We start from the raw sequence: 26,855 nt of genomic DNA, 5'->3' as shown, positions 1-26,855 counted from the left end.
CCGCTGCCATTGGTGGGCTGCCCGGCCGCGGTCGGACGAGCCAATCAGGAGCCAGAACCCTGTCTGCCGCTGAAGCCGAGCCGTGACGTCAGGGGCCGGGCACACAGGTGGACGGGAAGGCGGCGCCCGGACGGCAGGGAGGCGGGGCGGACAGCTCCTCACCGCTAGAGAGGGGCGGAGGCCGGTAAAGGACCCACGGGGCGGATGGGGCACTGCTCTTTTGAGGGGAACAAGGTCCTTGCATCTAACATGTTTGGGAAAAGAGAGCACATGTATTATATGCATAAGTCTTGGCCTAAAACTTAAGACACCTCTGGTTATTAGCCTCCACTTTTCCTTTTCCTCTGAACCCGGGACTTTTTGTTTATTTGGTTGGTTGGTTGGCTGGTTGGTTGGTTGGCTGGTTGGCTGGTTGGCTGGCTGGGGTTTTGCTTTGTTTGTTTGTTTGTTTGTTTGTTTGTTTGTTTGTTTGTTTAAATCTGTGACGGAAAACCCATAGGATCCATAGCCCGAGGCTGGTAACCGTTCACGTGAGTAACGGTTAGGTCGCAAGTCCCTCTGTTAATTGAACGCTATTGAAGGCCTTGTGCTGGGAGTGAAATTCAAATGATCTACGACCTGTTTCAACCAGTAACTGCCGCTTTCTGACTATGAGAGCCAGATGCTGACAACAATATTCAGGAAATGTTCTTATTTTATTCATCCGATTCAGACTACCGAGTAACCTTTCTTGTGAGGATATCCTATATCTCCATGTCAGGAATCACCAAGATTAAGGCTATGTCCCCAAACAGACAGAATTTCTCTTATTAGCCTATTATAAATCTTTCACTCTTGAATTGAAGTCCAGTTTTGACTCAGAATGCCATTTAATGTTAACATTTCGAATCCTTTGAATGCCGTGACTGTGGGGTTTTTTTGCTCTTTTTCAGTTTCTGTGGTTATAGTCCAGGGATTAGGGCGTGAGCAGAAAGCACCCACCAGTCCAGCGTAGTTTCTGTCCCAACAAAAGATAGATATAGTGACAGTATATCAACAAGTAGACTGTCAAATTACAGTGGGGAGGGTAGGGATATCAGGGGGAGATAATAGATCAACCGAAGGACTTGTATAAATGCATATAAGTACAAGCAATGGACATAAAACTATGGGGAGGGAGGGGACGTTTGGGAGGGAGGGAGGGGGGCAATAAAAAAAAAATCAAGAAAATATGTAAAAAATAAATAAATAAAAAAAAAAAACAAGTAGACTGTCAAATTACAGTGGGGAGGGGAGGAAGATCTGGGGGAGAAAATAGATCAACGAAGGACTTGTATACATGCATATAAGTGCAACCAATGGACACAAAACTCTGGGGAGCGAGGGGATGTGTGGGAGGGAGGGAGGGGGTCAAAAAAAATCAATAAAATATATTAAAAAAAAAAAAAAAAAAAAAGACTGCGGAGGGGGCTTGTCCTCCACGCTGCTGACAGCTACCGCGTGTCCTTCCATATATTGGAGGACACTTAAGGACCCCCTGTCTAAAGAGGACCTTCTCTTGGATGCCCTCCAACAACCTCTTTCTACATAGGCATGACCCACCTTTCCCAGCTTCTTTTGCTCCCTAATTTCACCATCATGGGATTGTATGAAAAGGGCTTTTTTTACTTTTCCTGGACCTTACGTGTTTTTATAGACTTTCATCTCCTCTCAGATAGTTACCTTTTATGGGCATTCAATCCTTTTTTTTTTTTTTTTTTTTTTTAACTCTTAGCCTTTTAATCTTATCGTTTCATCATTTTAGCTCTTTTTTTAGCTGTTCTTTTTCTTGCAATACAGTGACCAGCGCCACACACTGAACTCCAAGAAGGGTTTTCTGAGGTTTTGTTGAAGCAGATGTTTTGTCTTTATTTACTGGCATTTTGGCTTTACATGATCTGATGATATCTTGACGGAATAATCTATAGAGACATCTAGATTCCTTTCCTCAATTGCAACTGGCAGTTCAGAGTTCATTATCTTAGAGGTGTCGTCAGAACTGTCTCCCGCCATGTAAGCCTTCTCACACTTGTCGGTGTGGCAGGTCACCTGCCCCTTCCTGGCCTCCTCACACAGCTTTACAAATGTTCCAGCAGAGCTCCCCGTTGACTTGCTATTTCACATGTGGAAAGCAGAGTATAATTTGTGTACCCAAAAATGTCTCACAGTATCCCCTTTTCTTAATGTTTTGTGATGCGTTAAATAATGCAGATTCCCTGGGGATAATGTTAACAGTATTCAACCCAAAGAAACCCTATTATTCCTCTTCTTTGTTTTTGACATCTAAGCCAGTTTAGCATCCAAGATTTTTTTAAAAATCACTCAAGTCATCTAGCAATGACTTAGTAAATAGGCTTTATCAGGGAAGTTGAGATTGTTGTGACTTCTCTCACCACCACTGTGACCTCCCAAATCTAAACCAGCCAACACCCTGACAGCAGCCTCCCTGCCTCCACTCCTGCCCCCTTAGTCTATTCCCCACACAGCAGCCAGAGAACCTTTTAAATTCTCAGTCAATGCACATCACTCCTCCAGGCGCAATACTTTGAAGTGACATAAAATCACACTTAGCATAAAATCTAAGCTCCTGCCCTAACAGGTTTGGCTCAGTGGATAGAGTGTCGGCCTGCAGACTCAAGGGTCCCAGCTTTGATTCCGGTCAAGGGCATGTACCTTGGTTGCAGGCACATACCCAGTGGGGGGTGTGCAGGAGGCAGCTGATTGATGTTTTTCTCTCAGGGATGTTTCTAACTCTCTATCCCTCTCCCTTCCTCTCTGTTATATATATATATAATCTAAGCTCCTTAAAGACCCTATGTAATTTGCTTCCACTCTCTTTCTTGTTTAATCTGTCTGCTCCAACCTCACTTATTGGTCTTTTTGCTGTTTCTTAAACACTGCAACTCTGTTCCTACCTCAAGGCCTTTGGTTAGCCATGAGGTAGGAACTCCTCCTCTTCTCCTAAGTATCTGGATGATTTCATTTCATGCAGGTATATCCCCAAATATCTTCACCTTGTGGAGGCCCTCCATGACCACCCATCTTCAATAGCGGGCTCCCCTATTTTTCCTTAAAGCACTGCCACTGCCTGCTATATTACATACTTGTGTGTTGTCCATCTCCATCCTCTATGTGAACTCACTAATGCAGGGATTGTGTCTGTTTTGTTCTCTGCTATAACCTCAATACCTAGAATAGTGCTTGACATATAGTAGATGCTTAATATTTATTGAGTGAGATAATGGAGAGTATAAATTATTGTTATATTTTGGTTTTATGTTGTTTGTGCCCATTTTTTTGTTGGAAAGGATTACAGAAAATGTTTTCTTTTCTTTTTTTAATATATTTTATTGATTTTTTTACAGAAAGGAAGGGAGAGAGATAGAGAGTTAGAAACGTCGATGAGAGAGAAACATTGACCAGCTGCCTCTTGCACACCCCCTACTGGGGATATGCCTGCAACCAATGTACATGCCCTTGACCGGAATCGAACCTGGGACCTTTCAGTCCGCAGACCGACGCTCTACCGCTGAGCCAAACCGGCTTCGGCCAGAAAATGTTTTCTAACTCTCCAGTAGGATGTGTCCACTTGACCAAAGATTCTATAAGCTTGTCTGTACTCTTGGTTGAAGAATAGTCTTCCTCTTTTGGGAAAGATTGTCCTCTTCAAACCCCTTTGTAGCTTTAGAGGAATGAATCTGTACCTGGAATGATGAGGGAAAGAAGCCACCACCTGGCCAGGAGATCAGTGCAGTCAACCCTCTTCATCACAGGGTGTTGGGTGTGGCAACCAGATCACCCTCATACCAAACTCTGCCCCACTAGCAGTAAACTTCCCAGGTGGTGCTTGGAACATTTTTGATGGAGGCTCTAGTGGCAGGTGTTGGCTGGACCACTGGACAAGTGATTCTCAGACTTCAATATATATGTCAGTCACCTGGAGCTCATGTTAAAAGCCTAGATTCTGACTCAGTGGGTTTTGGGTGGAACCTAAAATTTTGCATTTCTAACAAGCTCCCAGGTGACAATGACCTGCTGCTCTGTGGACCTCACTTTGTAGATCATTTGTTACTAGAACAGTCTGGCCTGTAATCCTTGAATTTATCTCAAGGGTTTCATTATTTTGAAAATTTAAATCTAAGACTCTCAATGTGATCTGCCTGCAAATTTTTACTTTCCCTCCCTTAATTTCACATTCACTCAAAGGAGAGTAAAGCAACTTAGTTTAAGGAAAAGCAGAGTAAAAAGGATAAGCTATGTGTGGGTCAAACTGAACTCAAAAGAAGTGGGTATATGCCAATTCTTAGAGAAAATTCTATGGAAGAGATCAGTTCTAAGACCTTCAGAAAAGAAAGAAAGGCCTGAAGAACAGTAGAGAGGAAATTTCAGAGCATGAGCTCCATGGGGAAGATAGAATTGAGAAAAAGCCTTTGGACTTGTTACTAATAATTACTTAGCTACCGGCAGGCTCTAACCTCAGCGAAGGAGTGGAGTGGATTTGGTGATGAGAGGGAAGGATTAAGACAGTAGAGCAAGAAGCAGCTCTCACAAAGCACTGCAGAATGTTGGACAGCTCAAGGGATGAGTCAATCTGGGATCTAAGAGAAGGGAGCTTTTTTGAAAGTTAAGCAAACAACAGGAAGAGCCAAATGAGAGAGATTGCTTGTATGATAGAAGATAAAGAGATAAGAAGAAGAAGAAGAAAAGACTGAAGAAGCAAGAAGTTATTGGAGTAAAGAGAGGAAGGAGAGAGGGGTTAGACTTGTGAATGAGAGTGAGTGGAGGGAAGATTAATAATTGTTTTTCTTGCCCTAGCCAGTTTGGCTCAGGGACTAGAGCATCGGTCTGTGGTCTGAAGGGTCATGGGTTCAATTCCAGTCAGGGACACATGCCTGGGTTGTGGGCTTGATCCCCAGTAGGGGGTGTGCAGGAGGCAGCTAATCATTGGTTCTCTCTCATCATTGATGTTCCTATCTCTCTCTTTCCCTCTCTTTCCTCTCTGAGATCAATAAAAATATATATGTATATATTTTTAATTTTCTTTCTTATGAATTTATTCTAAGAAAATAAATCAAAAGTAGGGCAGGTGAAGCTCTGTATAAAGATGTTCCTTGCCTTGTAACCAATAATAAATAGGAGGAAACTGAAAGGAATATAAAAGTTTAAACATGAGGCAATAGTTTCACAAATTATGCTTTGTGGTTTGTAATCTTGAACCATGCTATGCAATTAAAATATGTAAATTTGAATGCTACATAGCACATCAAAAATGTTTATGAGATGATGAATGGGGGGGGGGCAGAATGCACAATGTCTTTGCCTGATTTCAATAAAAATATATGGCTTTTGTCAAAGACTTGAAGAAAACATGGAAAAAAAAACCAACCAAATTTTACATCTTTTTATTTCTGGAATTTCTCTTTAATGCTACTACTTATTATTATGAACTATGTCACACAATAAACCAGGAACTGGCAAACCAGAGGGTCAGACAGTAAATATTATCAGCTTTGCAGACTCTACAATCTCTGATACAACTATTCAACTCTGCTGTTGAAGCATGAAAGCAACCATAGCAATATGAAAATAAACTAGTGTGGCTGTACTCCAACAAAACTTTTATTGGTGGGCATCAAAATTTTATGTAATTTTCACATCTCATGAAATCTTTTAATTTTTTCAACAATAAAAAAAAAATGTAGCCCTGGTCAGGTAATTCAGTTGGTTAGAGGATTCTCCCAGTATGCCAAAGTTGTAGGTTTTAATCCCTGGTCAGGGCACATACAAGAAGCAACCAATCCTATATAATAAAAGGCTAATATGCAAGTTGTCCCCTCAACTGTGAGTTTGGCCAGGGGGCAGGACTGACCAGCCAATGCCCATGCCCCATCCTGCCCCACCTTGGATTGCCCCACACCCTGATTGGGGGTGGGGGTGGCAGGCCAACCTCCTGCATCCCCTCCCCCAAGATGGCCCTGCCCCATAAGCCCCATTGAGGTGGGCTGGCCGGACCCCACCCATGCACAAATTCATGCACCAGGCCTCTAGTGAATGCATAAATAAGTGGAACAACAAATTAGTCAATCTCTCTCTCTCTCTCTCTCTCTCTCTCTCTCTCTCTCTCTCTTTCTTCCTACCCCTTCCTCTCTCTTTAAAATCAATAAAAAAAATTTTTTTAATGTAAAAACCATTCTTAGCTAACAAAAACAGATTTGGCTCATAGGTGGCAGTTTGCCAACCCCTAAAGAATAAAGAATAAATAACATATAAAAACAAGGTTAACAAACAAACAAAATCTTATGGTACAATTAAAGTCCCCTTTTGCCTCTCCTTGATCCCCTTCCCCTCCTCTCTCCAGTGGAAGCCACAATCCTGAGTTGTGTGCTTAGCATTCTCATGCATGTTGTAGACTTTCATGACATATGTGCATATCCATAAACAACATGTTTTTCATGTTTTGAAACTTTAAAATAGCATCACACTGTACATATGCTTCAGCAACTGGCTTTCTTCACTCAGCATTCTGTTGATGAATGAAGCTTTAGTTTACTCAAATGCAATAGAGTTTTTCAGTATGTTAATATTCTTCCATTGTTGTGCCCAGTTATTTTTATTTCAAACAGTGCTCAGTTAACATTCTTTTCCAATTTCCATGCACAAAATCTCCTCTAATGCAGCCTTTTTCAAAATACAATTTGTCAACTATTGGAGAATTGTATGAAATTTAAAGGCTGGTACCTTCATTGAAATAAGATAGACAGGAATAGAAAAGATCAAAGTGTTGTTGCATGCATATGAATAGGAATAGTTCTGTAAAATTTTTGTTTCAACTTTATATACACTTATACATTTGTGTGCATGTGTTTCTATGTGTACTTGGTTGTAATTAAAGTATATTTCTTAATAAGAGGTTTTGTTGGGGCAGCAAAATCTCAGACGTATGCCAAAAGAACTTCTTCACTGATACTACCCCTAGGGCAATGGAAGCTAAAGAGAAAATAAACAAATGGGACTACATCAAAATAAAAAGCTTTTTTACAGCAAAAGAAACCATCAACAAAACAACAAGAAAGCCCACAGTGTGGGAGAACATATTTGCAAATGATACCACTGATAAAGGTTTAATCTCCAACATCTACAAACAGCTTATACAACTAAATAAAAGGAAGATAAATAATCCAATTAAAAAATGGGCAATGGACCTAAATAGAACATTTTCAAAAGAAGACAGAAGGAAGGCCAAAAGGCACATGAAAACATGCTCAAAGTCACTAATTGTCCGAGAGATGCAAATCAAAACAACAATGCGGTACCATCTCACACCTGTCAGAATGGCCAACATCAACAAATCAACAAACGACAAGTGTTGGCGAGGTTGCGGAGAAAAAGGAACCCTCGTGCACTGCTGGTGGGAATGCAGACTGGTGCAACCACTGTGGAGAACAGTGTGGAGTTTCCTCAAAAAATTGAAAATGGAACTCCCATTTGACCCAGTAATCCCACTTCTAGGAATATATCCCAAGAAACTAGAAACACCAATCAGAAAGGATATATGCACCCCTATGTTCATAGCAGCACAATCTACAATAGCCAGAATTTGGAAACAGCCTAAGTGTCCGTCAGCAGATGATTGGATCCAAAAACCATGGTACATCTACACAATGGAATACTATGCGGCCATAAAAAAGAAGGAATTCTCATCATTTGCAGCAAACTGGATGGAATTGGAGAACATCATGCTGAGTGAAATAAGCCAATCAATGAAAGAGAAACACCACATGACCTCACTCATTTGTGGATAATAAAGAGCATTATAAACTGATGAACCAAAAGATAGATATAGAGACAGTATATCAACAAGTAGACTGTCAAATTACAGTGGGGAGGGGAGGAAGATCTGGGGGAGATAATAGATCAACCGAAGGACTTTTATACATGCATATAAGTACAACCAATGGACACAAAACTCTGGGGAGGGAGGGGATGTGTGGGAGGGAGGGAGGGGGGCAAAAAAAATCCAATAAAATATATTAAAAAAAATAAAAAATTAAAAATTAAAAAAAAAACAATTAAAAAAAAAAAAAGAGGTTTTGTTGGAAAGTTTTAAAACCACTGCTTTAAGGCACCTAGATGCCCTGGTTGCTTTGGTTCAGTGGCTAGAGCATCAGCCTGTGGACTGAAGGATCCTGGGTTCAATTCTGGTCAAGGGCACATGCCTCAGTTGCAGGCTCAGTCCCCCAAGGTTTACCCTAATCAATCTGCCCGAGGCTTTGAACAAAATTTTGGTGTTGGTTTTTTAAAAAGGTGCCTATTTCTCTAGCAAACCTCTGTCTCTCCCTGACAGAATCCTTGCTGATTTTCACAGCCAGATGTTATGTGGGTGCTTCTTCTTAACTCTTTTGCTCTGGGCTGGGAACCTACTTTGAGACTCCCTTACTTCTCAGGGGGAACACCCTGCAGCTTTCCAGGCTGCACAGTCACTTTGGAGCCTCAGCCACTGCCAGCCCTTTTTGCCCTTCTTACCAGTCTCAACGTGGCTTCTTCTGTAAGACCTTGGTTATAAGACTTCTCTTCAGTTAATATTCAGTTGGTTATTCAGAATGATTGTTCTATAATTTAGTTGTAATTTCAGTTTTTTCCTAGGAGGAGGTGAGGGTATCTTCCACCTACTTTGCCAATATCTTGGATGTCCTCATCCTCTTATTTTCCTTTGTTTTTTTCAGCTATGTTTACAACCATAAATAATATATTGTTTATATTAATGATATTATATCTATCCTTCTATTGCTTGTTTCTTTTAACCAACATTATGGTGTTGAGATTTACCCATGCCATTGAGTGTAGCTATAGTTCAGTCATTTCACTGCTATATAATTCTCCATTTTTTAAATAGCACAATTTATCCATATTATTATTGATTGGCATTTAGTTATTTCACATTTTGTGCTACTGTGGACTCTGCTACTATGAACAGTTGTATCCATGTCTCCTGGTTAAGTGGACAAGTAGAAAGGTTTCTCTAGGATATTGATTCATTAGGAGTGAAATTGCTGGTCTGGAATATATATATATATTAAACTTTGCAAAATAGAACCCAGTTTTTTTTCATAATGGTTTTATTACTTCCTTATTCCACCTGCTTGGGATGAGAGTTCCATTTTCATTTCCTAGAACATGGTTTCAACAGTAAATAAAAATTGGGGCAGGAGGTGGGGAGTTGTTTCAATGCCAGGTTCTTTAAGAACAAAATTGGGTTGAACATGAGGCAGCAAAGTAGACATTTTATTACCTGTTCAGTCACATATAAGTCTTTCTTTTTTCCTTCCTGCTTTCCATTCTTTCTTTTTTTCATAACTTTGTACATGATACTAATTCAAAACGTACAAATAAGTATATAGTAGATCGAATGGTGATCACCCAAAATAAGATATGTCCACATTGAAATCCCTGAAACATGTGAATATTACCTTATTTGGAAAAAGGGTTTTTGTAGATATAATTAAGTTAAGAATTTTGAGAAGAGATCATCCTGGTTTACTCAGTGGACCATAAATCCAATGATAAGTGTCCTTATAAGACAGCAGACACAGACAGAAAAGGAGGAGGCAATGTGACCATGAGGCAGAGGGAGTGATGAAGCCACAAGCCAAGGAATGCCTGAAGCCACCAGGACCCAGAAGAGTCAAGGAAAGATTCTCCTCGAAAGCCCTCAGAGGAAGTGTGACCACTGCCAACACTTCCATTTTGGTATTCCTGCTTCCGGAACTGTGAGAGATCACATTGCTGTTGTTTTATGCCACCAAATTTGTGGCAATTTGTTGTAGCAGTTCTAGGAGAGTTGGTCTCCCTCCATCCCTGGCCCATAGCCACCCATTTTTCCTTCTCTGTTGTGAATCCTCGTGTGTCATCCTTCTAGAAAGATTCTTACAGAGTCCCTCAATAATTGGCAGGGACATTCAAAGTGGTTTTACAAATGAGGAGTCTACAGCTCAGGGAGGAAGAAATTGTCCAAGGACCGTCAGGCTAGTCAATAACAAAGATGATCGGAACCCAGGTTTCCCATCTCTTGATTTTGTGCTCCTTTGGTATAAAAGAAGTCTAGGAGCAGATTTTGATACTAGGATAGGGAGAGAGAAGAGGAAGGTACTGGGCAAATGGAAGAAGGGGAACACCTGGAGATGATAAAAGGCTATAAAAACTGTTATGATTTCACTTAAGGTTCGCCTCAGTTCAGTAAAGCACTTTACCAGGTCATTGACAGACTCTCAGTAGAAATGAATGCTTCCATCCAACTAGCTTTTATTGAGGCTCTTTACATTCCAGGCACACACCCTTGATTTTACAGACCTTAATTTAACAAACTTTGGATTTAATGAACAAAATTTCTGGTCCATATTTCTTCATATGCGAAAATTAATACCCTGTTATTTTTTAAATGCTTTTAACAAAATTTGCTTATAATTAAATTAACAGGGTTTTGTTGTTGTTGTTATTCATTCACTGTTATTTTTAACAAACTTTAGTGAATAGGCCATATGTTGGAAAAAGTCGTGTAGTAATTGCACCGACATACATAAATATTACATATCTACAACTATAGCATACATATTTAAATTGAGGAGTCCCTGCTTGTAAACAGTGTTCGGTGAATGATTAGCAGGTGATGACACGAAACTACACAGTAATTGGTTCTGTTTTCTGGTGGAGTGACTTTCTGCAGCAGCTTTAATATGTGCTCCCGATGTTGCCACATGTGCTAAGCCACACAGCTGTGTGCATTTGTTTACTCTCAGTGACTGGTGAATGCATCCATTTACTAGACCTAATCAGCAAAAATTCAAAATTACAGTAAATACCTATGGAAAACTTTTCTGTGAAATTAAACTTTTCATACATACTTAATTTGAATTACACAAATGTGTCTACATAAATAAAAGCAGGTAAACTAATTTGTCAAACTTTTTTTTTTTTTTTTTTTTTTTTTTTTTTTAAATCAATCTTTATTGTTCATATTATTACAAAGGTTCCTCATTTCTTCCCCCCTCCACCAGGTTCCCACCCCACCCTCCGCCCCCTCCCCATCCCCCATTGTCCTCATCCATAGGTGCACAGTTTATGTTCAGTCTCTTCCTCCCTCCCTTTCCCCGATAGTAAATCCCTTTTCAGATAGTAAATCTGTTACTTAGCATTATCTCATATCAATAATACCTCCACATGCCCAATGATACACTTCACACAAAAGACATTTTCAAATAGGTCAACCAGCCTCATCCAGGCCCCACCCAAGGCACTTACAGATCAACACCCCAGCGCTATACTAACTCAACACATCCAGATCTAAGCCTTCATCAGTTGATTCAGCAGACCCTCAAGTTCCCGCAAAAGTTTCCAGCCATGTCTGAGAGGCAGCCGTGGGCAGGTACAGGCGAGGAGCGAGCTGTTTCGGGCCTGGCTGCTCCGGGCCTGGCCTCTGTTGCTCTGGTTCGTTCCACAACCAGCTGCTCCGGGTCTGGTCACTGCCGCTCCCGACCTAGTTGCTCTGGACTTGGCTGTTGCTGCTACAAGCCTGGCCACACCTGACCCGGCTGCTCTGGGACCGGTTGCTCCGGTCCCGGCCGCTCCGGGCCTGGCCGCTCCCAGCCTGACAGCCGCTGCTCCGGGCCTGGCTGCTCCCAGCCTGGCAGCCATTGCTCCTGGCCTGGCCGCACCAGACCCGGCTGCTCCGGGCCTGGCCGCTCCCAGCCTGGCAGCCGCTGCTCCTGGCCTGGCCGCACCAGACCCGGCTGCTCCGGGCCTGGCCGCTCCCAGCCTGGCAGCCGCTGCTCCGGGCCTGGCCGCACCAGACCCGGCTGCTCCGGGCCTGGCCGCTCCCAGCCTGGCAGCCGCTGCTCCGGGCCTGGCCGCACAAGACCCGGCTGCTCCGGGCCTGGCCGCTCCCAGCCTGGCCGCCGCTGCTCCGGGCCTGGCCGCACCAGACCCGGCTGCTCCGGGCCTGGCCGCTCCCAGCCTGGCCGCCGCTGCTCCGGGCCTGGCCGCACCAGACCCGGCTGCTCCGGGCCTGGCCGCTCCCAGCCTGGCAGCTGCTTCTCCAGGCCTGGCCACTCCCAGCCTGGCAGCCACTGCTCCGGGCCTGGCCGCACCAGACCCGGCTGCTCCGGGCCTGGCCGCTCCCAGCCTGGCAGCTGCTGCTCCGGGCCTGGCCGCTCCCAGCCTGGCAGCCGCTGCTCCGGGCCTGGCCGCACCAGACCCGGCTGCTCCGGGCCTGGCCGCTCCCAGCCTGGCAGCCGCTGCTCCGGGCCTGGCCGCACCCGACCCGGCTGCTCCGGGCCTGGCCGCTCCCAGCCTGGCAGCCGCTGCTCCGGGCCTGGCCGCACCAGACCCGGCTGCTCCGGGCCTGGCCGCTCCCAGCCTGGCAGCTGCTGCTCTGGGCCTGGCCGCTCCCAGCCTGGCAGCCGCTGCTCCGGGCCTGGTCACACCAGACCCGGCTGCTCCGGACCTGGCTGCTCCCAGCCTGGCAGCTGCTGCTCCGGGCCTGGCCGCTCCTAGCCTGGCAGCCGCTGCTCCAGGCCTGGCCACACCAGACCCAGCTGCTCCGGGCCTGGCCGCTCCCAGCCTGGCCGCCGCTGCTCCGGGCCTGGCCGCACCCGACCCGGCTGCTCCGAGCCTGGCCGCTCCCAGCCTGGATTCTTCGTGGTTGTCTACTGCTGTTCTGGGCCTGGCTGCTCCCAACCCGGCTGCTCTGGGCCGGGCTTCTCCGGGCCCAGCCACTCCGTGTCTGGGTGTTCCTGGACTGGCCACCCTGGGCTTGGCCGCCTCTGCCTCAGGCCTGGCTGCCACTGCCCCAGGTCTGGCTGCTCCAGTGCTGGCCGTTGATGCTCTTGTTCTGGCTGCTGCTGTTCTGGGGCCTGGCCACTGCTGCTCCGGGCCCAGCTGCCACTGCCTTGTGCTTGGCCACTCTAGGCCTGGTCGCCGCTGTTCCAACATTCTGTCCCTTTTTCTCTTCTTTTTTTTAAAAAAAACAACAAAACGCATTTATGTTGCAATGTTGGCTGGTGCGTTGAGTTCTGACTTAGTCTTTGATTTTTCAAGATCTTCTTTGTATTCTTTCTTAAGTAATTTTACTATCATTTGCTCTCACTTGATTTCTTCACATTGAGAACTTCTTTGGTTTCTTCCTCCTTGTCCTGGGAGCTCAGCAGGTTGGCCTGTGGCACCCCTTTGTTCTCCGCGGGCTCCCGCGCTGCTCCAGCCTGTTGCCGGGGTCGGCGCCGCCCAGGAAGCAGCCCCCGTCCTTGGCTCCGTTGCCAGCGCTCAGCAGTCGAAGGCTCAGGGGCACCCTCCCCCACTGGGGGCCCTGTCGCCCGGCTCCTTGCTGGCGCCCGGCTGGCCGGTGTCCGGCAGGGGCTCCTGCTCCTCGTGGCGTTCCTCCAGTCTGGAGCTTTCTTTCTCCCTCCCACTAGGGGAGTCCAGGATCAGAGTCAACAGACTGTCCTCTGCGCACAGTATGCGCGACTCCGGGGGCTCGGCCTTTCGCCGCGCTCCCAGGACTCCACCTCACAGCCCCGTCTCCCCCTGCCCGAGCCTGGGTCCCCAGGGACTGGCCCAGACCTGGAGTTCGGGGAGGTCTGGACTGAGGCTCAGAGCTGCCGCCGGAGGCTTTGTTTCTTCCAGCTAGGGTAATCCAGCATCAGAGTCAACATTCAGTCCTCTGCGCGCCATGTGCGCGCGACTCCGGGGGCCCCGCATTTTGCCGTCCCCCGGGATTGTCTCCCCCTGCCGGAGCCTGGGTCCCCAGGGTCTGGCACATAACTTGGGGCTCAGCGCTGCCGGTTCGGGGGTTCAGCCCAGGCTGGGGGTTCTATTTCCTTCCTGCTAGGGAACGCCAGGCAGCACCCAGCCCTCTCCTCCTCTCCGGCTGCGACCTCTCCGCGCGCGTGTGCGTGCGAGCGCGCAGCATGTCTCCGTACCTTAGGCTTTTTTTCAGCTCCTCTGATTTTCCTTCTGGTTTTCTCCCTCCTTCCTATTGTAGAGTTTTCAGTCAGTCGACTACCTGTAGCTCTGGGCAATGTCCACTCCACATTTTAGTTGTATTCCTTTGAAATTGTTGTGAGCTGCTGCGGCTAGGTGTATACCCGAGCAGCCATCTTGGATCCTCCTCTAATTTGTCAAACTTTTAACACCTACTTTATTATGTTATGGAATTTCAGCTTTAACAGACTCCCCAAACAGAAAACTGTCTGTTTGATTTGGCAATTGGGTTATTGTTGACCCAAATGGCTCAGTGGAGTCAGAGCCAATGAAGAGTTGTGGTAGCCTGGATTATTCTTCTCAGGTTTTCACTCCTTCTCGCCACATGACAACCTTGCAGTACATGAAGATGGATGGATTATATTCCCTGTTAGACTTATGAACAATGGAATGTGAACAAACGTGATATTCCACTCATCTCTTGTACTCCTATTATTCACCATGAGAAGAACATACCCTGGGGGCGGGGGGGAGGCTGCTGGTCTAAGGAGGACAAGAGAAGAGTGAAGCAGACAAATGCCCAATGGAAGCCTAGAAACAAGCATAAGCAAGAAAAGCAGATGGTTGGGTTGTAAACCACTGAGTTTTACATTATTAGTGTGGCATTAATTATTACAGAAGTGAAACAGAGGAGGAAAATGAGCTAGGAGTATTTAAGAAGCTTAGCTGTGAAGAGAATGAGAATAGCATATTCCTCTCCCTCCACTCCTCTTCCTCTTCCTCCTTTTTTTTTTTGTGTGTGTGTTGTTTTGCGTGTGTGTGTGTGTGTGTGTGTGTGTGTGTGTGTTTTAGCAACTCATGACATAAGTCCCTTTCCCATGTGTGGACAATTTTCCCCTGTATGAAACCTTGTGGGAAGCAGAGCCCACCTCCCAGTATTCTAGATAAATATACCAGATCCTTTCCCACTTTCCCACCCTCCCTTGTGAACTAAGTCATGTGCATGTGTCATAGGCTCTGCTAATAAAATCTGCCCAACGTAGACTTTGAATCAGGAGGAGCTTGTAATGCAAAGTAGCAGAAGCAGAAGTAGAAAAAAAAATCCATTCTTTTGATGGACAGTGCCAGTCATGGCAGCAAAACCCTGGTACTAAAAGGCCACTCTGTAACCATGGCATCAAATACTCATCAGTGCAGTAACAGTGTCTTCAGTGGCCCAGCTCTGTGGTGTGATGTTGGCTACTATCCCATAAGCAAAATCTCTGAATGTGGTGTGGTAGATTGAGTGCATTAATGGCCTCAATTCTTCACCTCTCCCTACATCCGTTATCTTGTCAGACCTTCCCATATTGATTCTGAACTCACCCTTGTGACTTGTTTTGGTCAATGGATGTTAGTAAATATCCATTTATTTACACAAACTAAGGTATGAAAAGCACTTGTGTGATTGGGCTTGCTCTTTGTCTTAGTCCCTTTGGGCTGTTACTGCAAAATACCACTGACTGGGTGGCTTATAAACCACAGAAATATGGAGGCTGGAAGTCCAAGATCAGAATGCCAATATGGTTGGGTTCTCATTAAGGCTCTCTTCCAGCCCTAGCTGGTTTGACTCAATAGATAGAGCATCAGTCTGCAGAATGAAAGATCCTGGGTTCAATTCTGGTCAAGGGCACATGCCCAGGTTTCAGGCTCAATCCCAAATAGGTGGTGTGCAGGAGGCAGCCGATCACTGATTTTCTCTCATCATTGATGTTTCTATCTCTCCTTCTCCCTTCCTCTCTGAAATCAATAAAAATAATATTTTTAAAAATAAGATAAAGGCTCTCTTCCATGTTGCAGACTGCTGACTTCTCACTGTATTCTCATATAGTGGAGGGAGCAGGAGATCTCTCCGGGACCTCTTTTATAAAGACACTAATTTCACTCAGGAGGGCTCCACCCTCATGATCTAATCATTTCCCAAAGGCCCCACCTTCTAATACCATCACCTTCGGTATTAAGTTTTCAACATCTGAATTTTGGGGAAACACACATTCAATCTGTAGTACTCTCACTGCTGTCCTCTGCCATTGTCTTCAGAACATGTCTTGGCTAGCCTGTTGAATGATGAGAGCCATGTGGCAGAATAACCCCAGCAGAGGCCATCCTAGTCAGCCAACAGCCAAATGAGCTTCAGATATATGGTGAGCTCAGCCAAAATCAACAGAGCTCTCTAGCCAACGAAGAGTTGACTCCAGACATTTGAGTTAAATCCAACTGAAATCAGCCCAGTTCAAAGCAGCCCCACAGAAGCTGAAACCCAGACTTGTGAACTAAATATATTCATGTTAGATGCCACTGAGTTTTTTTTGTGGTTGCTTATGTGGCATTATTGTGGCAATAAATAATATGTCTCTAGCCCTTGTCACAAATCTTTTCTGCTTAAATCAGCCAAGAGTTGGTATCTATTGCTTGCTCTAACAGAAAAATGGACTGGAAATTGGAAGAAAACAGGGTCAAGGGAGAGATTGTTTGAGGTGGGAGAGACTTTAGCATGTGTATAGTCAGAGCATTGGAGGGAGTTCTGTTTGTTAGGAATAAGTGTGGCTATAAAATAACAGTGCTTTAAACATAATAGAAGTTTAAGTTTTTCTCATGTAGCAGCTGAAGCTGGAGTAGCAGCTGTGCTCTGTGAAATTTTCAGGGGCCTGGGCTCCTTGTCTCTATGCCCCATCATGTCCTCGCCCAGTTGGTCCAACATGGCTTCCCACCACATCCACATTTTAGCCATTGGGATGAGGGCAAGGGAAGGTATGACTTTCTACATAATCCTTGGTGGTTATATTTATTTCTTCCCCTTTCAACTCATCCTTAAAAATTGGTCACATGGCCACACTCAGTTTCAAGGGAATCTGGGAAAGGCAAACATATGGCCAACCACATGTATACCTCACAGTTGTGTGTCTGTGGAAGAGGGGCAAACAGAAAATAGGAGTCCCTGCCATGTTAAATGAAGCAGAAGGGATAGTTAATGGGACAAGATCTCTATGGTAGACTTTAGTAGCCATTTCCTCCCGCCTTCCTTGTTAAGGGGACTCATTTTTTAGAGAGGTGAGGCAACTGTGTTCCCAGTCTGGGCATAAATCATGATCTGTCTAAACCACATGGCAAGCCTACTTTGCTTTGCTGGGAACTTGCTTCCCCAGCCTCCCCTGCAGCTCTGGGTGGCCACATGGTCCAGTTCTAACCAATGAGTGCTGAGGGGAAGACTGCTGTGGGTTCTGGAAAAATGGTTTCCTTCCTGTGATAGAGACAAACATGGAGAGGAGCTTCCTGGCACACCCCCACCTGGAATTACAGAGGCCAAGAGAATTACAAATGCCAACGTAAAGCCCTGACACCTTTTTGAGGATTCAAATGACATTGAGGGATGAGTAGGGGTAAACCAGCTAGAGAAAAGGAGAAAAAAAGTTTGAGCAAGTGAGAACATTGTAGACACGAGAAGCAATGCTGAGAGACGCCCCAGGAAAGCTGGATCAGAGTCTGATCAGGAGGACTTTGTACTCAGCAATGAGATTTACTGTCACGATGACCTCATCCAGAATTGGGGCTGGTTTCCCTGCTTGTTGATTCACTATCAAAGCATGACAGGCATTTTCTCTGTGTAGCTATAAAAGGACCGCCCATCTCTTCCATTTTATGGTTTTCCAATTACATTTATAAGTCGTTTATCCATTTTGAGTTTTGGGCAATCTAGGCTCTTTAAGCAGAGGTCTAGATTATGTGGGTGAGTGGGAGGGTGTTGACTTAAAAAGTTGAGGGAGAAGGAAATGGATCCCAACCCCTACAGCAAGTGGGATTTTCCTGCCCTTGAGGGAATGGAGAGGTATCTGGTTCTGTCCACATTGGGACCTGTGTCTGAGTCCCTCCAAGAGTCTGGAGGGACAGGATGTGTAATGGGTTAGCTTCATGGGTTAACTGAGCTATAAACCATTGCCTTTGGGGCTAAGCTGTAGGACAACTGAGGCTTGAACGTGAAACTTTTGTGATAACACCAACACGAAGCTCAAACCCTTTCCTAGGATTCCAAGATTTGCTGGACTTGGGAGTTCTGTATGACTCCAGCAAGGGATAGAATTTCTCTCTAACTCCTGAAGGAAGAGGACTGAGTCAGATCTTACTTTTTTTTTTTAAGAAACATGTCAAGGAAAAGGGTGTGAGAACACATAAATGATCTTAGTAGCTTTCTTTTAAGTGGATGGATGTTTTATAAGAAACTGTAGAAGTTATGTCTATAAGAACTCAAGCTTGTATATATACAGAGTAACCATTTTCATTAAAAAACAAACAACTAGACCCGGAGTGGCCAGGCCCAGAGAAGCCGGGCCCAGAGCAGCCGGGTCGGGAGCAGCCAGACCCAGAACAGCAGTAGCCAAGCCCAGAGCATCTAGGCCGGGAGCGGCCAGGCTCGGAGCGGCCGGGCCCGGGGCAGCCGGGCCCAGAGCAGCTGGGTCAGGTGCGGCCAGGTCCGGAGCAGCAGCTGCCAGGCTGGGAGCGGCCAGGCCCGGAGCGGCCGGGCCCAGAGCAGCCGGGCCCAGAGCAGCCGGGTCGGGTGCGGCCAGGCCCAGAGCAGTGGCTGCCAGGCTGGGAGCGGCCAGGCCCGGAGCAGCCAAGTCGGGTGCGGCCAGGCTGGGAGCGGCCGGGCCCGGAGCAGCCGGGCCCAGAGCAGCCGGGTCGGGTGTGGCCAGGCCCAGAGCAGCGGCTGCCAGGCTGGGAGCGGCCAGGCCCGGAGCTGCCGGGTCCGGAGCAGCAGGGCCCAGAGCAGCTGTGTTGGGTGTGGCCAGGCCCGGAGCAACCAGGTCGGGAGCGACAGTGGCCAGACCCAGAGCAGTTGGTTGTGGAACGGACCAGAGCAACAGAGGCCAGACCAGGAGCAGCCAGGCCCGGAACAGCTCTCTCCTCGCCTACCCCCGCCCCAAGGCTGCCTCTCAGACATGGCTGGAAACTTTTGTGGGAACTTGAGGGTCTGCTGAATCAAGTGATGAAGGCTTAGATCTGGATATGTTGAGTTAGTATAGGGCTGGGGTGTTGATCTGTGAGTGCCTTGTGCAGGGCCTGGATGAGGCTGGTTGACCTATTTGGAAATGTCTTTTGTGTGGTGTATCATTGGGCATGTGGAGGTATTATTGATATGAGAAAATGCTAAGTAACTGATTTACTATCTGAAAAGGGATTTACTATCGGGGAAAGGGAGGGAGGAAGAGACTGAACATAAACTGTGCACCTATGGATGAGGACAATGGGGGAGGGGAAGAGGGCAGAAGGTGGGGTGGGAACCTGGTGGAGGGGGGAAGAAATGAGGAACCTTTGTAATAATATGAACAATAAAGATTGATTAAAAAAACAAAACAAAAACAAAAACAACTAATTAAATTGGCCTGATACTGCCAGGTTAGAAGGAGATCCAACCTCTGTTTTTCCTGGGGCTCCTCTGGCTCTCAGAGGTGCCTCAGATTCCAGATGTAGAACCTAGTGCCAGGAACAGGACCAGCCCCTCTCCCATGCCATCATGGAGGTGCTGACAGACATGACCTTTTGGTGCACAGGATGATGCTCAACCAACTGAGCCACACTGGCAAGGGCAGTATCAGTTATTTTTAATAATGTAATAGCTACTCTCAAATTCTTTACCCAAAATGAAATGAGGATATTGTCAGTAATTCGGTTCAGACTGTCTGCCCAACCTATCTCACTTCCTCCCCTGGCCCAAGGTGATCATCACCCAGAATTCTAACTTCATCATTTCTTTACTTTCCTTTTGTAGCTTTTGTGCACTGGTGGGGGACATGGTCTGCAGGGATCAGCCAACTGTGGGAGCGCTGCTCATCTTGGTCAGCTGAGTGGTGCTCCCACTGTGGGAACCCACTGACCACCAGGGGGGCAGCTTCTGCATTGAGCGTCTGCCCCCTGGTGGTCACGACTGGTCAACTGGTCATTCTGCCATTTGGACCCTGGGCTTTTATATAGAAAGATTTTTATAGTTTTATTACATCTATATTTAGCCCTAAAAAGTGTGCATGTGTGTTTAATACGTATCTAAGGTTGTTTTTAACTGTATCATCTTCTTTTTTCACTTATTAGTACATTGCTAAGATTCATCCATATTGTTGTGTGTTGCTAGTTATTTTAACAACCATTTAAAATCTGATTGTGGGAATAAACATAGCAGCTTATTTATCCTCAAACCATTCTTTATTGAAGTACTTAATACAGACTTGTGATTTTTTCTTTTTCTGGTTATTAACTGGTCTAACTCTGTCACATCCACATTTGCTAATGGCTGCATGAGATCCTGCCTCTTCTGATTTGTAATCATGATAGAGAGCTGACCATAAAATAATCAATGATGGATGTAGGGTACATAGAGCACCCGTGGTTTTAGCCAAGGGGAATATTGGAGGGGAGGTGGGGAATGCCAGTTCATTAATGAGCCACTTTAAAATGGAGCTGGAGCCGAAACCGGTTTGGCTCAGTGGTAGAGCATTGGTCTGCGGACTGAAAGGTCCTAGGTTCGATTCTGGTCAGGGGCATGCACGTTGGTTGCGGGCACATCCCCTTTAGGGGGTGTGCAGGAGGCAGCTGGTCGATGTTTCTCTCTCATCGATGTTTCTAGCTCTCTATCTCTCTCACTTCCTCTCTGTAAAAAATCAATAAAATATATTTAAAATGGAGCTGGAGCTGCTATGCACTTCTATGCCTCAAATATTTGGAATGTTAAAACGGGGGCTTCTGCCTGAATTAGTGTGCCCCAAGTAGCTGTTCTTATTGATCTCAATAGATGCTTGTTGCCTCTCACTTTGAAAGACTTTTTATTTTTATGTTAACAGATCACTTTTGCTTTCTTGAGCAACTTGGCAAATGTGGGAACTTAGTTTCATGACCACTGAAATAACCAGAATCCTAGGCAGCTCAGCAAATTCTTTAACACTCCTCCCACAAAAGGGAGAATCTCATTGTCTGCTGCTTGAATATGGGCTGTCCTTGGTGGCTGAAGAATCAGTGCAATAAAAGCAATGCAGTGGGACTTCTCAGGTTAAGGAAAGACCATATAGCTTCCACTGACTCACTCCTTTGGGGACATTCACTCTGGGAAAGCCATCAGTAGGCGGTGAAGAAGCCCAAATGTAAATATTCGAAGATGGAATCAGAATCACTTCTAGCTGCAAAATATTTGAAATAATGTCATTTTTAGGAAATTTCACAAATAAATAAAAAAGACTACACTTATCACCAACTACTGTTATGATAACACTCTTAGCTCTTGGTTTAACACAGGGCAGAGTTATCCAGCTATCTTTCCAGGTTTCCAGCCTTAACCATTTCTGAGGCTAAGGAGATACTGTGTAAAAGAAAGCTACACCAGCATAAAGTCAGCCAATGGGATTAATTAAATGATCTTCATTTATTAGGAACTCACGAAATAATATATTTTCATAAATTTGTTTTTGTTAAAATTGTGTGTGTATAATAATGATATTTAAAGGCTCCTCTCTCTACCCCTAGTTATACTTTCCACAGGCAACCATTTTCAGTTCTTCTATTACCCTTCTGAGTTACCTTTTTATCTCTAAATTATATACTTTTCTATATTTCATAATCATTTTTAGACATTATCTACTGACTGACTTCCCATCATGATGAATGAGAACTTCTTATCCTCTATACACATACCCTCTGCCTTTCCAAACTCCCAACTTGGCTATATTATCATTCATGGATGTATGAAAACTATAATTTTACAAGAAGTATTAGTTGCAGTAACCCTGAAGAGACATAATGGCAATTAAATGATGACAATGGCAGTGAAGATGGGAAAAATAATGACTGATTCATAAGGGAGAAGAGTAGATGAAAACCAGTGAGTGATTTTGGACGTAGGGGATGGGAGAGAGGAAAGAACATGGGGAAATGGGTATTGATAATATTTACTGAAATAAGAAACATGGAATAGCAGCAGGTTGGAGTGGGGATGGGAAAAATTGTAAGCTCAGTTCAGGACATGTTGAGTTTGAACAGTTCAAAGGACCCAAATGGAGGCAAAATTGTTTTAATATGTATGTTTGGACCAGTTGCTATAGGGAGCAGGAGCTCAATGCAGGAGCTGCCCCCTGGTGGTCAGTGTGCTCCCACAGGGGAAGCGCTGCTCAGCCAGAAGCCCTGAGCCAGGCTCACAGCTGGTGAGCAAAGCGACTGTGGCAGGAGCCTCTCTTGCCCACGAGGCAACGCTAAGGATGTCTAACTGATGGTTTCTAAGCCATCAGTGGACATTTCCCGAGGGCTCCTGGACTGTGAGAGGGCATAGGCCAGGCTGAAGGAACCCCCCAGGGCATGAATTTTGTGCACCTGGCCTCTAGTATCAATATAATTAACATTATTAAACTGTACACTTAAAATGTGGTAGCCTTGCCAGTGTGGCTTAGTGATTGTTGACCTATGCGCCAAGAGGTAACTGGTTTGATTCCTGATCAGGGCACATGCCTGGGTTTTGGGCTCAATCCCCAGCAGGGGGCATGCAGGAGGCAGACAGTTAATGTTATATTTTCCTCTCATGTTTCTCTCTCTCCCTCTCCCTTTCTCTCTCTTTAAAATCAATAAGAACATATTTTTAAATAAAAAACAGTTAAGATGCTAAAATTATGTGTATTTTACCACAATTAAAAATAAAATAAAAATTTAAATAATGCAAAAAAAGTAGTAGTCATAATCTATAATAATAAAAGAATAATATGCTAATTAGACTGGATGTCTTCTGGACGACCTTCTAGATGAAGCTGAGGCTGTGAGGGAACCCCGGTCCGGGTGCCAGAGGGAAGCTGGGGGGAGGAAGGCCTGCTCTTGCACAAATTTCATGCATCGGGCCAGTTTTCTCATAATTTGGTATTCTTGCAGTTCTGTTTCTACTGTTTGTTATTTCTTCTGGTTCTCACTTACAGCACCTTGTTCCTTGGATGCTTGGTTATTTTTTACTGTATATTAGTCATTGTCCCTGAAAAATGACTGATGGAGATTCTTTGAGTACCAACACAAAGGATTTGAGTTTGCTTCTGTCGGCTATTTAGAGACACTTCTAGTTCAGGACTACTTTAATTTTATGAGTTAAAAAATGTGTGTGGTCTTTTTAAATGTAATTTGGGCTACAAATCAGACAAAAGACTAGCTATGGTAACAGTGTCTTGAGAAGAGTTTTCCCCCCATACATTCAGTATACTAAGTTAACTTTCCATGGAATCTCTTGAGAGAAAGTTGTAGAGGCAAGTTACTTCTGATTCATCTTTAGTCATAGCCCTTCGACTAAAAAGGGAAGGTCTTCTAATACACTCCCCTTCTTGGTGTGGACCCTGAGTTTTTATTTAATTCTTCTCACTCCACGAAGCTTTCTCATAAATGAAATTCAACTTTTGCCAGATTGGCAAATATCCTCAGAGCAAAATTAACTTTCATGCTTGTATACCTATCCCAGTTCTTTTTGTTATTGTTGTTGTTGTTTATATTTTTATTGGTTTCAGAGGGAGAGAGAGAAATAGAAAATCAGTGATGAGAGAGCATCATTGATTGGCTGCTTCCTGCACGCCCCTTACTGGGGATCGAGCCCACAATCTGGGCATGTGCCCTCACCAGGAATTGAACTGTAACCTCCTGGTTCATAGGTCAATGATTAACCATTGAGCCATATCGGCCAGGCCCAGCTCTTAAACTCTTATAGACCTTGGCCTCTGACCTCTTACCTCCTGCCCTGACAGTATTTCTGTGCTTCTGAGACTATTTTAAATCTATTTTATTCAATATTTTTAGTTGTTTTTTAGCAGTCAATTGTCCCCAATAACCTAACCAATCAGAAATCCCTCTATTTTTTATTGATTTCTGTTCTATTTATTTTCTTCGTCCTATTTTTTGTTGTTCTTATGGTTGGTTTTCTCCCTAACTTCTTGAGTTAGACACTTAGCTAATTATTGCTCTTTTTTTTTCCTTAGGGCTATTCTATCCTAAGGCTCTGAATTTCTCTTAAAGTACACTTTACTTTGTATTCCTTAAGTTTTGCTATGTAGTGGAGGAGTAATTGCTCACAGCCACCTGTTTTCATCAATGTCTCCCCCCAGGATGGATACTGTGCTATCCTGATTTTTCTCCTGAGGGGGAAGGTTGGCCACGTGCAGCCAATTTTCCCCCTCAGGGACCAGCAATGTTTGCCCCTGCCAAGCTATCTTTTTTGGCTCTGTGTTTCCCAATCCTGGCTACATCTGAAAATCACGAGGAAGTTTTGGAAAATGCTGGTATCTGGGTCTCACCAGCGAATGTTCTAATTGGTCTGGGGTAGCACCTGGGCCTGGGTACTTTTGGTGATTTTAAGGTTGAGAAGCACTTCTCTAATTTACCTGCTCTTTGCTGCCAGACTGCATCCTCCCTCTTCCCCTTTGACACTCCAATCAATTTTAAATTGTCTCCTATCTGCCCAGAGTTGTTACTTCCTGGTTTCCATACTTTTCTTTGTCATTTTTCCTTTGGGAAAGGAGGCAGAAACCCTGATAACTTGCCACATTGACAGGGACCAGAATTCTCCCTTATATTGTTTGTCTTCACAGGAAATCTCGACATGAAACCGAAACACTGGTGTGGGATGACCGCCAAAATGGGCACCGTGTTGTCAGGGGCCTTTACCATCATAGCCACCAACATGTACCTCATCTTCGAACAGAAGTACTTAATGAACAGCAATTGCACTGAGATTAACTCAGTGGACGAGAGTATACGCCCCCTAATACGTTACTTCATCGCCTGTTGGGGTTTCAATGTCGTTATCTTCCTGTCTTGCATCACCATCATCATTAGCCTCTTGCTCATATACTCAGTATATGCCCAGAAATACAAGGGCATGGTAATCTACGTCATCTGGATCTTTTTCTATGAAGCCCTGAACATTTTACTACAAGTCATGACCACCAATAACCCGGGCGTTGAAGACGTGAGAGTCATGCGCTGGTTTGGCTTGGTGTCCCGTATACTCATGCACTGTTTCTGGATCTTCTTTGTCATGACTTATGCCCAGATAATCTACAAAAGTAATAGCCAGGGCACTATCATTTCCTACACCAGGCGGATTTCTACAAGCAAGCAAGGCTTCACACGGCGGAAATCAAAGATAATCAGCCACATCCGCCACTAGAATGAATGGATAACCTTGGCCCTTTTCTCTCTTGAGAAGCGGGTCTCCCAGATCCTCGTGGTAGTTCTCTTTTCATCTCTTCCCTTTTCGTCTATTCAGAAAGTAGAGACCCTACTGCCACTCTTTCTGGGGGATGTGCAGAGAAATGTGATTAAGGTCACGCCTGGAACATTCTGTTCATTGAGGATGTTTAGTTAAAGGTCATTGTTATTTATCAAGCACTCCTTGAGTGGCTCTCTCTTTTTCTGGTCATTACCATCTTATTGGGCAAGGGGATGAAAGTTGAATTGCACTCTGGCAATCCGTTCATCAACCTTCAACCCGTAGCTCTTTAATTTAACCCTGGGACAGGCAAATCTGTATTTATACCCTAGATTGTTGAAGCACAAAGGATACTGTTGTTGTCTTGGGGTGGCTTTGTGCCATGGTTTTTCTCCCTATGTCATCCAGATAAGTAAAAGAATAAAAATAGAAAACTGTTTTTCCTTTTATGAGTCCCCCCCCCCCCCAAAATTTGTCAAATAACACAAAAGACAATCAATTAAAAGATATTTGTTTAACTTTTCTGTATCTCCCACTGTGTCTGGAATACTGTAGGAGGATGCAAAGTAAGATATGAGGCCTAACTTTGAGGATTTTGCAGGTTAGTGAGAGAAACTAAATTACTGTTTATGAATCATTAGTCAACAGTATAACACAGTACAAGATTACATATTATCATGGATGAACAAACTTCACTTTGTATTTAGATTCAAAAACTGTCAGAAGCAGCTTAAGCCAGGATAGAAAACAAATTGAGCAAACTTCTACTTCAAACATTAAACATTATGTTGTGTTTGCTTTACTTAATAGCTTTCTTGAAGCATGATCCTATAGAATAAAAGGCTAATATGCAAATCAACCAAACAGTGGAACGACTGGTTGCTATGATTCACACTGACCACCAGGGGGCAGACACTCGATGCAGGAGCAGTCCCCTGGTGGTCAGTGCACTCCCACAGGGGGAGTACTACTTAGCCAGAAGCCAGGCTCACAGCTGGTGAGCGCAACAGCGGTGGTAGGAGCCTTCTTGCCTCCATGGCAGCGCTAAAGATATCCCCAGGGGAGCAGGCCTAAGCCATCAATCAGACAACCCCTGAGGGCTCCCAGACTGCAAGAGGTTGCAGGATGGGCTGAGGGACCTCCCTCCCCACCCTGCCACCAAGCGCATGAATTCCGTGCACTGGGCCGCTAGTCTATAATAATAAAAGTGTAATATACTAATTAAACAGGACAGCCAAATGTCCTTCCAGACATCCTTCTGGACAAAGCCATGGTGGCTGTGAGGGCTGAGGGCAGGTAGCCACGGTGGCCAGCAACGGCAGCAGCAGTGGGTGATGGGAGGGATGCTTTCCCCTGATCAGCCCAGTCGCCTCCCTCAGAGGCTTAGGCCTGCTCCCACTGAAGGCTTCCGGACTGTGAGAGGGGGCAGGCTGGGATGATGGACCCCCCTCCAGTGCATGAATTTTCATGCCCTGGGCCTCTAGTCCTGTATAATAAAAGCCTAATATGCAAATCATCCCCTCAACCAGGAATTTGACTGGAAGTTCGACCAGATGTTCGACCAGGGGGCGGGGCCAGCTGGCCAACCTCAGGAAGAGAGGTCCTGACCAGTAACACCAGGCAGCCG

At 45.1% G+C, this 26,855-nt stretch overlaps 1 protein-coding gene across 1 annotated transcript; it reads left to right on the top strand.

Annotated features, from left to right (window-relative positions):
- The first annotated feature begins 93 nt into the window (after positions 1-93).
- TMEM217 (transmembrane protein 217) lies at positions 94-25,219 on the top strand. Its single transcript, XM_084890074.1, has 2 exons — positions 94-184; positions 24,606-25,219. Exon 2 carries the CDS (start codon positions 24,617-24,619, stop codon positions 25,184-25,186), a length of 570 nt encoding a protein of 189 aa, XP_084746200.1. The 5' UTR covers positions 94-184; positions 24,606-24,616; the 3' UTR covers positions 25,187-25,219.
- Positions 25,220-26,855: the final 1,636 nt, after the last annotated feature.

This window comes from Pipistrellus hanaki (genome assembly GCF_964339955.1).
Source record: "Pipistrellus hanaki genome assembly, chromosome: 7".
Lineage (NCBI taxonomy): Eukaryota > Metazoa > Chordata > Mammalia > Chiroptera > Vespertilionidae > Pipistrellus > Pipistrellus hanaki.
Note: the sequence above shows the minus strand (reverse complement) of the source record. Positions and strands in the feature narration are given on the sequence as shown.